We start from the raw sequence: 12,648 nt of genomic DNA, 5'->3' as shown, positions 1-12,648 counted from the left end.
TGAGACAGATCCAAAGCTAAAAGTGGCTGCAAGATGGCCCCAAGCTGTTTTAACGGTGGGATTTTTTTTACCCACCCATTCACACCAGTAGGATTTCACCGCAACGGGTATTTGAATGCATGACCTCCCGTTGAAACTCTTGGTAGCCTGCCACCAAGGTATGAGTAAAGACCCTGCTGTTTCCAATGCCCCAGGACTTGTATCAACCTCGTTTTAAAATGAGATGAAAACACAGACGGTCGGGGTGGATTTGTTATAAACATCCCATAGCCCCATGAATATTTCAACGGTAAGCATTCAATCCTCATTGTTTCATGTTCTTTTAGCCCACTTAAGCTTTGGATCGGCTTCATTTTGGTCCTCAAATCAAATGAAAAATCCGACGGACAAAGTAGATTTGTCACAAACATCGTAGTGGGACCCACCTACGGTTAAGTAATCTTCACCATTTTGACTTGAATATCCGGTGGACGGAGTGGATTTGTCACAAATATCATGGTGGCCTCACCGACGGTCGAGCAATCCTCTCACCCTCTTGACTTGGAATTTCCCGAAAACCTCCAACTTCTGGCTGGGGGCACATTGCTTGACTTGGATTGTTGTGCCTACCTAACCCAGACCGTATGTGGGGCCCACCTTGATGTTTTTTAACAAATCCACTCCGCCCATCTGTTTTTCCAAGCTCATTTTAAGGCATCTGCCAAATAAATGAGCCAGATCCTAGCTCAAAGTGGGCCCCTCAATGGCTCAATATGTTTCAATGGTGCACGTTCAACCCCACTATTTTCTATCATGTAGCCCATTCGGTCTTTGGATCTGCCTCATTTTGAGCCCATTTCCTAAAATGATCTGGAAACACAAATGGGCGAGGTAGATTTGTCACAAAAGTGTTTTAACCATAGGCATTCAATCCTCTTTTTTTTATTCCTTTGGCCCACTTGAGCTTTAATTCGGCCTCATATTGGCACGTGTCATCAAATGATACAAAAATTTCAATGGATGAAGTGTGTCACAAACATATCCCCACCCACGGTGGGGCAACCCTTGCCCTCTAACCTCGATTGTACATGCCCCACCTTAAGGGCGTGTTTGGGCAGTGGATTAGAAGGGCTTAGGTGGGATGGGATTCATCCGGTCCTGTGCCAATTCCACTCCATGTTTGGGAAGAATGGGAAAGCTTAGAATTAGATCAGATGGAATTGCATTGGCCCGTGCCAATTTCACTCAATGTTAGCAAGTTGTGTAGGTCCCACCACGATGTGTGGGCTATATCCACACCGTCCACCCATTTTTCGAGATTATTTTAGAGCATGGGTCAAAAAATCAAGTAAATCTAAAGCTCAAGTGGACCCCACCATAAAAAGCAACAGGAATTGAATACTTACCGTTGAAAACTCCTTTGGGGCCACATAAGTTTTGGATCTACCTCATTTTTAGGCCCATGCCATAAGATGAGGTTACAAAACAAATGAAATGTTTACATATGACACGTGTGTTATTCTCAATAATTTCAAATGATGGTGGGTACATCCATTCAATGTACTACCGTATTACCAACAAAGCATGGCATTAATCTTATCCCATGGCAACAGGGGACAATCCCTGCCATGGGTAATAATTATGTTTTTTGAATCTCATCCCACCAGATCCTTTCTAATTCCACCTTTGGCAGGATGACTTGGAAGGGATTACATGGTATTAGGGTGGATGGCATGGAATTCAATGTAGTGAAGGTGTTGTCAGTGAATTGTCTTGTGGTGTGTTTGGACAGTCAAGAGTGATGGAATTAGGTGAGATTAGGAGGGTTATCCTGCGCCATCCCATCCCAACTGTTGTTTGAGATGGCAGGGATGGATTTCATCCACTGTGCCCTTGTAAATGCCACCCGAATCCTGCCAATCCTAGGATGTATGTTTTCATCGCTATGTGGGGCCCACCGAGATATCAAAGAGATATCCACTCCCTCCATCATTTTCACCAACCTACATTTAGCCATAAACCTATTTTGAAGCAGATATCCATCAGTGAGTGAGGCACACCGCGAGAAGCAGTGGAGATGCAAACTCATCCATTCGTGACAGTCCAAACACTCTGCTGTGTATCCCATGGGCTATTCCAAACCCATGGGATTAGGGAACAGACCTGACACCACCATCATTACCTTAAATTCCATTCCATCCCTCCTAATCCCATGGGATCGATCCGCCCAAACACGCCCCAATGGCCTGTTTGGATTCGCGTATAGTATTGTATTGCAATGTAATACCGTACAACGCATATACTTTGGACATTGTACATTGTATCCATGAGTATTATTATTGATCAGTAGAATGTTTGGTATGGAGCGACCTTGGAAATGTAATCAGTGGATATACCAAAATCAATGTTTGTTTAAGGAATGAACTCCCTAGTGCGAAAAGTCCATAACACAAACCACATCTATGGTTGGTATGGACCACAGATTGACTACTAAAACTCGACACCACCTTAATGGATGATGTTCGATGCTCTGAGGACCTGATTTGTACATCTTCTAATCATTTATCCCGTGGAGAGATGGCTCTATCATATCACAATTCTTTCAGCTCTATTGTATCTCATCCCCTCTATAAATATTCCAACAGCCCTGCTTTTCTTCTTTCGCTACCCTTCTCCAAAGTAACCTATTTGTCTCTCGAAATATTTTTTAAAAATCAGATTAATTATTAACTGTCGATCCGAAGATGAACGATGGAGAAGAGGCAGTGCGTCGCCGCAGCATCATCAGTGAATACTAGAAAAGGCTCCTCCAGCACAAGGAGCTTGATTCCAGAGTTTAAGCAGGTATCTCCATTGAAAAAACCATAATTTCTTGTTTTTTTTTAACCCTTAATGTTGATAATTCCACCCCAACATGCCGAATTTGTTAAAAAATATCATTGTTTCCTTTGATTGCTTTCGCAAAATCCTGCTACGAACAAGCTGCCTTTTTGAGATGGAAGTAACTATTTGAAGGGGGTGGAATTCAAAATCCCTCTTTAGATGATTGAGAGTGTGATGGGGCAAAGCGGGATTAGATTTGATTTGTTTGTGTCTTTGGTTGATTGAGAGTGTGATGGGGTAAAGCGGGATTATGGTCTTGTGGTGGGTTTGATTAGTTATAAAAATTTGGGTTTTTCTTTGAAGACTAGGGTTTTGATGGTAAATTGGGGTTGTTTGCAGATCCGTTGTCGAAGTAGACATTAGAATAGAGACGCGTGCCCATCCGTTTATGGTTCAAAGATGTATATGGGCGGCTAATGTATATCGGATTTCAAATCCGATTCAAACGCAAGATAATGTATTATTTAAAAATAAAACAATATAGTACGTTTTGGGCCTGCAATCCAAACACGCCCTTAAGATTCATGGGATTGCTATATCTCGGGATTGCTATATTAAGTTTGTTTGGCACGCTCAGCCAATCCTGAGATTAAACCTTCCCATCCCTTCTAATCCCTCAAACCAAACATGTCCCAAGCAAAATTGAACGGATTAGGGTGGATTTGATGGGATTTAAAGGTAGTGATGGTGTTGTCAATGAATTGTCTTAAGATCCATGGGATTGCTATATCCCGGGATCAGATCACCCAATCTGTTTGGCACGCTTGGCCAATCCTGGGATTTAACTTCCAATCCCTTCCAATACCATCCAATCCCTTCCAATCTGCCCAGCCATATAGGCCCTAATAGTTGTGAGAAATCCATACCGTCTATCTATTTTGTTAGCTTACTTTATAGGATGGGCCCAAAGATGAGAGAGATCCAACACTCAAAGTGAGCCACGGTCCAAGATGTTGCAATGGTGGGCCTATAATCCAACTATTCCATTTCGTGTTGCCCACTTGAGCTTGAGATTGGCCTAACAAGAATCCTGTGCTGATTAACTTTAAAATGGGTGTTCAATCCTTGTTGTTTCGTATTGTGTGATTTACTTGAGCTTTGGATTTGCCTCATTCTTTGTCATCCATTGTGCAATGCAACACCCTTTATTAGTGGTTTGAAGAATTATACAAAGTGAATGAAATTTTCAACCATGACACATATACAGTTTGATGAGTGCATGCGTATAGACCATTACACTCCACCAAGCACCCAAATTCATGCTTTATAATCATCTCTATTGATACTATTTGATAGCCAACAGACGAATAGAACACAAATATCAACTCCCCCCGTCCCCCAAAGTTTTAATGGTAAGTGCTCAATTCACTCTCTTATTGTGTTAAAATGGTTTTTTTTTTGGGGCGGCCCACATAGTTTACCTAGTGCGCTTGCAAAGTGTATGAGTTACCCGGTAGCCACTACATAATCCAATTCCGATTTTAAAAATTTGTTACCCAATAGCCACTACACAATCCAATTCCCATTTTAAAATTTTTATTTTTTTACCCACGCACTCACACCCCACACACACTCACAACACCAATTCCCATTTTTAAAATTTGTTACCCAATAGCCACTACACAATCCAATTCCCATTTTAAAATTTTTATTTTTTTACCCACGCACTCACACCCCACACACACTCACAACACCAATTCCCATTTTTAAAATTTGTTACCCAATAGCCACTGCACAATCCAATTCCCATTTTAAAATTTTTATTTTTTTACCCACGCACTCACACCCCACACGCACTCACAACACCATGGATTTTTACCACACTAGGTACTCAAACCCATGACTAGTGTTGAAACTCTTGTGAGGCTATCACTGAGCCATGAGTAAGGAACCAAAAAACACACCCCATTTCTATTTTTCTTTTTTCATACCCTAAAATGAGGTGGCTTTGGTGGATCACCTAGGTGGGTGGCTCCCTTGATTGCAGGGCTCACAGTGATGTATGTGACTACATTCACACCATCCATCCTTACTGGAAGTTCATTTTAGAGCACGGTCCAAAAAGGAAACAGATGGACCATAGCATAGAAATAGTGATAATTGATAATTAAAAACCTCTCATGACCACAAAAGCTTTGGATCAAGATGATATTTGTGTGGTTTCTTTATCTAGGTCTCTGTGACTTTATATACAGGTTGGATGACAAATAAACATTCCAATGGAATTCATACAGTTTTTAATGGTGGGAATTTAATCATGACTGTTTCCTGCGGTGCAGTCCACCTAAGATTAGGTCAGCTTTAATTTTTGGATCATGCACTAAAATGAGCTATCAAAATGGTTAAACCGTACGGATTTAAGGCACATACATCAGCCAGGGTCGCGCCCCCTCAAATGATACGGAAAAATGGATTTGACGGATTGAATAAAACCAATACATGACAGTGAGCTCCGCATGCCTCCAGCTGGACCGAATCCGTCCGAGCGATGGCAGGACGCACCCCGTTCTGAAGAAGGTTCCAACTCCTCCGCACTTAAGAAAGGCTCCAACTCCGGCTGGACCGGGGTATCCTGTATCTGAAAAAACGAAAAAAGAAAAGAAAAACGAAATGGTAGCAGAAGGCGGGGAAGGGAAAGAGGGAAATCAAGCGTACAAGAAGATGTTGCTAACGTCGATGTCAGCTATGGTTGCAGAGACAGCCACATTCCCCATAGACATCACCAAGACCAGGCTCCAACTCTTCCGCACTCAATCTTCCCACCTCCTTCCCTCCCCCAACGCCTTTAGAGTTGCCTCCGACATCTTCCAGAGACAAGGTCTCTCCGGTCTCTACCAGGGCCTTTCTCCCGCCATCATTCGCCATCTCTTCTACACCCCCCTTCGCATCCTTTCCTACGAGCACCTCCGCCTCGCTGTCCCCTCCGACTCCCTCTCTGCCAAGGCCCTAGTCGGTGGCATTTCTGGCGTCTTCGCCCAGGTACCCTTCCTGATCCTATCCCACTCTACCACACCTCTCTCTCTCTCTCTCTCCTCACACACACACACACACACAAGAGAACCAATCACAATTCATAAATGGCTGGGCAGAATATATGATGATCTTCCTTCTTTTTTTGATATATTTTCATCTCACTAATTTTTTTTTTTTAATTATTATTATTTTAAAATTTTTTATAATCAAGTAGTTTTCTTCTGTTCATCTTTCAAACATGAGATGAGACACTTGATAACTTGTTTGTCTTTCCAATACAATACAGGTTGTGGCAAGTCCTGCTGATCTTGTTAAGGTGAGGATGCAAGCAGACAGTCGCCTGGTGGGCGAAGGTCTTCCACCTAGATACAAAGGCATCATTGATGCTTTAAGCAAGATCGTGCGGACGGAAGGTTTTTGGGGGCTCTGGAGAGGGGTTTTCCCCAATTCCCAGAGAGCATTTCTGGTAAACATGGGGGAGCTAGCATGCTATGACCATGCCAAGCGTTTCATTGTCGGTAACCAAGTTTGTGGGGATAACATTTATGCCCATACATTGGCGTCTATCATGTCTGGCCTTTCAGCAACCACTCTGAGTTGTCCTGCCGATGTAGTGAAGACGAGAATGATGAATCAGTCTTCCGGCAAAGATACTAAATTTCTATACAGAAATTCTTATGATTGTCTGCTCAAGACAGTGAAACATGAAGGCATATTGGCAATGTGGAAGGGCTTCTTCCCTACATGGGCTAGGCTTGGCCCTTGGCAGTTTGTATTCTGGGTTTCTTATGAAAAGTTCCGGCGTCTAGCAGGGCTATCATCTTTCTAGTGAATGGTCCTGCGCCTTTACAATCTATCTATTTAGCTAGCTTCAGATATGATCAAATTCATGCCCAAACCATCTTTCAGGTGACTACTCTTTTGCTCTCGTTAAAATCTATCCAGCTTCAGGTATAATCAAAATCATGCCCGAACTGTAAAATCCATGAAATTTGATGGAAAAATAAAGGCCCACTGGGTCAAGAGAAATGTGAAGTCACTCGCAACTCTTCCACACATGCTTGCCAGATGGGCTCGTTTCTGCAAGAATTGGGTTGTTTATCAGTTTGGTCATCAGATGGGTGCTGCACGTGTAGATAAAATGGGTGATTAAGAAGAATTTGCCAATGGTCCACATTTGATGTGCAGGAGTGTCCAACTTGATGACCTAATGAGCCTCCTTTCCAGGTTTACTCGCATCTGTGGTAGGTCCTCCAAATGGACATCCATATCCTCACATGCAGTGGCACATGCAGGGCTCTGTCTAAAACGTGGTCGGATCATGGTTAGTAGACCTCCGTGTAGAACTCCATATTTGGACAAAAAATTGTATTACTACTTCTATGTTTAAAACTCCCATGTATTTCAGAAGATCCATGTTCAAACTATTGTTACCTAAATACCTTTCCAAAAAAAATAAATTGTTACCTAGATCACCAAACCCCCTGCGTCTTTCATTCACACAATTATGGGTCATTTGTGATATGGATTGCCATTAATTATGGTTCTATACTCTTACTGTTAATTAGGTTGTAATCCAAATGTATATCTACAATGTAGAGATTTATGCTTACCATTCAGTGGCATGCCTATAATATAAAATACTATGCATGCAGGGCCTATAATAATAACATTCATAATTTCCTATATAACTTGCAATTTGAATGCTTATGTAAAAGTATATTTTGCATAAATGTAATGTAAGTATTGGAGCAACCCACATGATCCTACCCCCAGCATACCATGTATTAGAGGAAGAACCTGCGGTCCTTGTTTGTTAGACGCCTAAAAATGTGTTCATCTCATGTTAGTTAATAACAATAATGTATTAGAGATCCTTCCCCAATACATAATTTCTGTTAACATGAACTTAATATGTGTTAGAGATCAAGATCTCTGATGCATAACTACTGTTAACTAAAATGAGATGAACTGATTTTTAGGCATCTGCGAAACAGGGCCTTATAGGGTCTTATAGGGTGGTCCGGCAATGATTGATCGCCATCATTGATTGATAGAATTGAGTGGAAGGTGGAAATTTTAGTGGAGGGGGATCCATTTATATAGGGTTACTTGGAAATGAAGGATTTGATAGAGACAAAATGATATTAACCCACTGATTGCTTACTTATATACTCATGCACATATATTCTAGCCGTTTTAGTTGAAGTTCCATATTTTGATAGTATTTAACTATTTATATACAATGTGTACACACATTATATAGAACTTTTTTTTTTTTTTTTCTTTTTCACTCTGGTTTTTTCTGAGTTGAAACCTACCATTCATTATGTAATTTTTAGGTTTACATTTCCTTGACCAAATCTTTGACTGCTTTTTAAGGATTAAAACCATATTAAACGCGAGAATTTCCCATGCAATTTCTTAGCATGTTGCTAACAATGGGTTGAATGGACTCCAAAATTTCCTGTTGTGTATGAACAGCCTTATCATTTCTCAAGAGATACAAGAATAACAGTTGACAGGGTAGTTACTTGGTTGGGTCTGCTTTGTGCTTGGATTGGTCCATACTCGCAAAACCCACAAGAATTTTGAAAGGTCAATATGGCTACTCTCAAGAGTATGATATTTAACCAACTGAAGACTTGATTTTTTGCCAGGGCAAATTCATGATGATGTTGAACATCTGATGAACGATACAAGTCTTCTACACACATGCCAACTTAGGACACATAGGGTGAGAATGATTCAAAATCCTATTTTTGCCAGGCAGTACATCATTTCTCTATCTTTAAACACAAGTCAAATGTTACAATACAAAGAGGCTGACACCATGGATTTATCCATTTTGACTCTACATATCTACAATAGGAAAGTGATGGGAGCTGAACTGGGCCCAGTTGCTTGGCCCAAGCCCAAGTCCCACAGCTGGCCCATCAATAAGGAGGCCCAAGCCTCCTATGCAAAATCAATCAACTTGCTATGCAATAAAATCTCATTAGACATTTCTTACCCATTAAGGATTTTTCTTATTTACTTTTTCATTTTTATAGAAAGTCATTAGTTGTTAATGACATTAAGAACCTCCATTCTTTGTACGTCTGAAGTCCTATTTAAGGGTCTGTCATGAGTATTATTAAGGCATCTTAGAAATGAATAAAAGTTCTCGTTATTGTTTCTAATTTGTTTGTGATTCTTTTGCTTAGTTTGGAGGTCCCTACATTTGGGCGGATCCTTCCTATCAGCCAGTTGCACCAGAAAGTTTGTAAATAATGGATGAATGTAGGAGGTTCTAGATTAGGATAGACTCCCACAGTATGTAGAGATCTCTGAAGAATTATGGAGTTTTCTAGGATTTCTCTGGTTTATAAGTTTTGGATGGTTCTTGGACTGTTGGATGGACACTAAGGGCCCGTTTGGATACCACTAAACAAGTTACCTTTTCTACTTACATCAGTAGATAAGTAACTTATTTCAGATAAGTAAGTTTGGTTTATGATTAGTTATAAGTAACTTTTTTACTTAAAAGTACTTAATCACTTCAGTTAATTTTTAAAGCTTTTCTACTTTTCGTAAGTTGCTGAAAAGAAGCATAAAGAGAAATGGAAGAGAGGAGAAGCTGATAAGTATGTTGTTTACCAAACATACTAATCAGCTTAATAAGTAGAAACTAAGATAAGCTACTTGAGGCATGAGTAGCTTATCTTAAGTAACAGGCCTATCCAAATGCCCTCTATAAGTGGCATAATCTGGGCTATTTATGTAACATATCCAAAGTGTTTTTTGGTTTATTTGCAGGCAAGTTCTCCTCATTTAGTAAAATTGTAACATTCTCCCTTTAGTCCACTAGAAGATCTTTCGCATTTGTGTTCTCTAGCATCTTAGCCTGGTTCTTATGATATAGCATTTGGTTGTGTACACAGGTGAAAGATGGCCTTGAGTAGCATTTGAGCATCGTGTGAGTGCCAGAATAGCATTTGGTTGTGCACACATGTGAAAGATGGCTTTGAGTAGCATTTGGGTGTTGTGCCAGTGCTGCACAAGCAAGAGAGCTAAGGTATTAGATGAAGCCATGACTTCAAGTAGCATTGGGGTGTTGCAGGCTTGTGGAGGCTGATAGCCAGTGTGTGGGATCAGGCAACATTCCCTCTGATTAGCTGTCATTTTTTCCTTTTGAAGTTCTATTCTTCGCCTAGCCTACACGTGTGCATAGAGCTGCTTGTCTACGTGACAGCACGTGTACTAGGCACAGGGTTGTGTGGCCCAAGCAGTCAATTCGGCTAGATACCCCAGCGTGAAATCAAGATATTGGAGTTGTTAGATGATTATTGGACCTTAGGTCTGACATGTAGCAACTGTCTCACTCCCACATATGGTTCATCCATAGTTGGGCTCAACAGATGATGATTTTGGGTTATTTGGTAATATTTTGTTGTTCAAGTATTGAATGTTAATGTTTTGAAATTATCTTTTCAAGTGATTTTATTGGTGAACCCAAAAGAAGAAAGAAAGAAAAAAACTGTTTGACATTTAACAACATTGCAAGTGCTAAAAAAAAAGCGACATTGCCATCCGGACAACACTAATGGATAAAATGAGTTATAATCTGTTATGCCAAAACAGTTGGGAACATTTTCACTTTCTTCTCCAGGATTGGTTTGGCTTACTGTCGCTGTCTCAGAAGCTCATGTTCCTTTTTAAGTATCTATTCTTTTGACAGACTGGTTCATTAGTGGCTTTCAAGAAGCACCACTAACTTCATGATCAAAGCATTGTTAAGCGTTTTGAGGGTGCAGATCCCCAAACATATCCTTTGGCAAGACAACATTTTCACATTAAATTAGGTGGGGACCATGATTCTCAGCTGAAACTCCAGACGAAATCCCTTTGGAGTCGCTCTACGCCATCTATAGTAGCCTTGGGATAAGGATGTTGTTGTTGCTGCTGCTGGTTTTTATTTATTTATTTATTTATTTTATTTCCTCCCTGGAGTGTCACCTTGGCATGATATGGAATGCCTTGGGAATTAGGAAGGCCATTCTCCTTGCCGGTAACAGCTGACCTGAGTGAAAAATAACAACTTGCTCTTCCACTCATGGACTCTGGATCAAGTCCGCCCCGGAAGGCCCTTGAGACTGGATTCTGAAGGTAGCAGAATGGGGAGATATGGATCAGCATACCCAACAAATATAATGAATACTAGTGTTGCTATGCCTACAACAGGTGTACAAGGCAGCTCACATTGAGGCCACTCTATGTTTTGGCATGTTACATAGCTACCAGATTAGATCCAAGAATCAGGCAGCCCGGTAGGTAGATGCCATGTCCCAAGAAGAAGGTGGGTCCATTAATCAGTTTCTCCACAATTCATGAAACAAATTTACGGCTGAAGAAAACTTGGATGAAGTTTTATAAGCTGCCCACCTGTTCTAATGATGTGGGTCAACTGATGAGCAGCAGCCTGATATTTTGGGCGAAAACATATTTAAGGTAGGAGGCATCTGGTGTGGCACTGACATACGAGGTGGCGTTTATAAACTGGTGTGGGCTTTTAGCAAAACTAAGATGAGCAAGACCCTTTGTAAATTTATTTATTTATTTTTTTAATAAAAAAATAATGACCCGCTGACATGGAATTCAATTTCACATGAACTGGTTGTTACGTAAAATGACAAGAATGGGAGGCCTCATTTTGATTCACAGTGACATCCAAATCCTCAATTGAGTAATTGCAGTTGGGGGTTATACAATTGGAGGACTAGTAATTGCAGTTGGGGGTTATACAATTGGAGAAGGACCGGGTTACTCACTGGTTATTTCCTCCCAAAGTCTTTATTCCCATCCACTTACTGCAATACTAGACAGAACAACCACTCTTTAAAAGTGTTTCCAACGGACTTGCCTATTCCTGGAATTTACTTCCAACTGTAACTTCTGAAGACTAATGAAGCTCTGTGTTTCTTTGGAATGTTGCATCCGTTCAAGGAGGATGGATCGACTGATTGTCCCCCTCTTAAGTCAATCACAGGTCAAGACCCTGAATATTGTTCCAATTTGCACAACTCCTTAAGTTGTACCACTGGTGTGATTCAGACCATTCACCTGAGATAAAGCTCCATGGTGGACGGATCATGCCCCCAAACTTGTAAGCTGCAAATAGATAGTAAAGAAAGGATCAGCAAGGTTTGTATGAAACTGAAATGTGAAAACAGTTGATTACTATACTGAGAGAGAAGAAGAAGAAGAAGAAGAAGATCATCCCCTCATAGAGGTTCTGGCATGGATGATTTGTAATGTGATAGCAATCCACCATAGGCGTGCTACACAAATCTGTGGGTCCAACTGCAATGTGCCTGAGGCATCTATTTGTCCATCATTTATGCCAGCTCATGTTATGACATAATTCCAAAAATCAGGCTTAATCCAATACCCCAAGTGGGAGAAACCACAGGGAAACGGCGGGGATGGAATGCACAGCATTGGAACCTTCCTTGGGTGTGGGCCCCACAGATCTCATTGTATACAAATTTCCCAACCAATTGAACGTCTCTAGTAGACTGTGAATTGCCAGATCATTACTTGGTACCGATAAATGTCATCAACAGACAAACATCTTGCTTTGGAGTCTTGAGTATAAAAGGGCATGCATGACCTCATGTGTATTTCTCAGTGAGGCCTGTCCATGGCTCAAGCCTAGAACCGGGCTGGCTGGGTTGTTACTTGTTGCCCTAGTCAGGCCTTGTTATTTTTGGGGCCCGAAATTCAGGAATGGGCAGACAAGAGATGGATTGGCAAAAATATAAGTGCAACACC

At 41.0% G+C, this 12,648-nt stretch overlaps 1 protein-coding gene across 7 annotated transcripts; it reads left to right on the top strand.

Annotated features, from left to right (window-relative positions):
* The first annotated feature begins 5,421 nt into the window (after nt 1-5,421).
* On the top strand, nt 5,422-10,315 carry LOC131242036 (mitochondrial uncoupling protein 3). 7 transcript variants are annotated; one of them, XM_058240397.1, is made up of 4 exons: nt 5,422-5,841; nt 6,122-6,744; nt 9,042-9,317; nt 9,759-10,315. In XM_058240397.1, exons 1-2 carry the CDS (start codon nt 5,473-5,475, stop codon nt 6,662-6,664), a joined length of 912 nt encoding a protein of 303 aa, XP_058096380.1. In that variant the 5' UTR covers nt 5,422-5,472; the 3' UTR covers nt 6,665-6,744; nt 9,042-9,317; nt 9,759-10,315. The 7 variants fall into 7 exon arrangements, with proteins under 7 accessions (XP_058096380.1, XP_058096376.1, XP_058096378.1 ...); XM_058240393.1 differs by lacking the exon at nt 9,042-9,317 and adding an exon at nt 8,496-8,572; XM_058240395.1 differs by lacking the exon at nt 9,042-9,317 and adding an exon at nt 7,063-7,159.
* The last annotated feature ends 2,333 nt before the right edge of the window (nt 10,316-12,648 follow it).

The sequence above is a fragment of the Magnolia sinica genome, chromosome 4, assembly GCF_029962835.1.
Source record: "Magnolia sinica isolate HGM2019 chromosome 4, MsV1, whole genome shotgun sequence".
Lineage (NCBI taxonomy): Eukaryota > Viridiplantae > Streptophyta > Magnoliopsida > Magnoliales > Magnoliaceae > Magnolia > Magnolia sinica.
The sequence above is the reverse complement of the archived record's forward strand: the minus strand, read 5'-3'. Positions and strand labels throughout refer to the sequence as shown.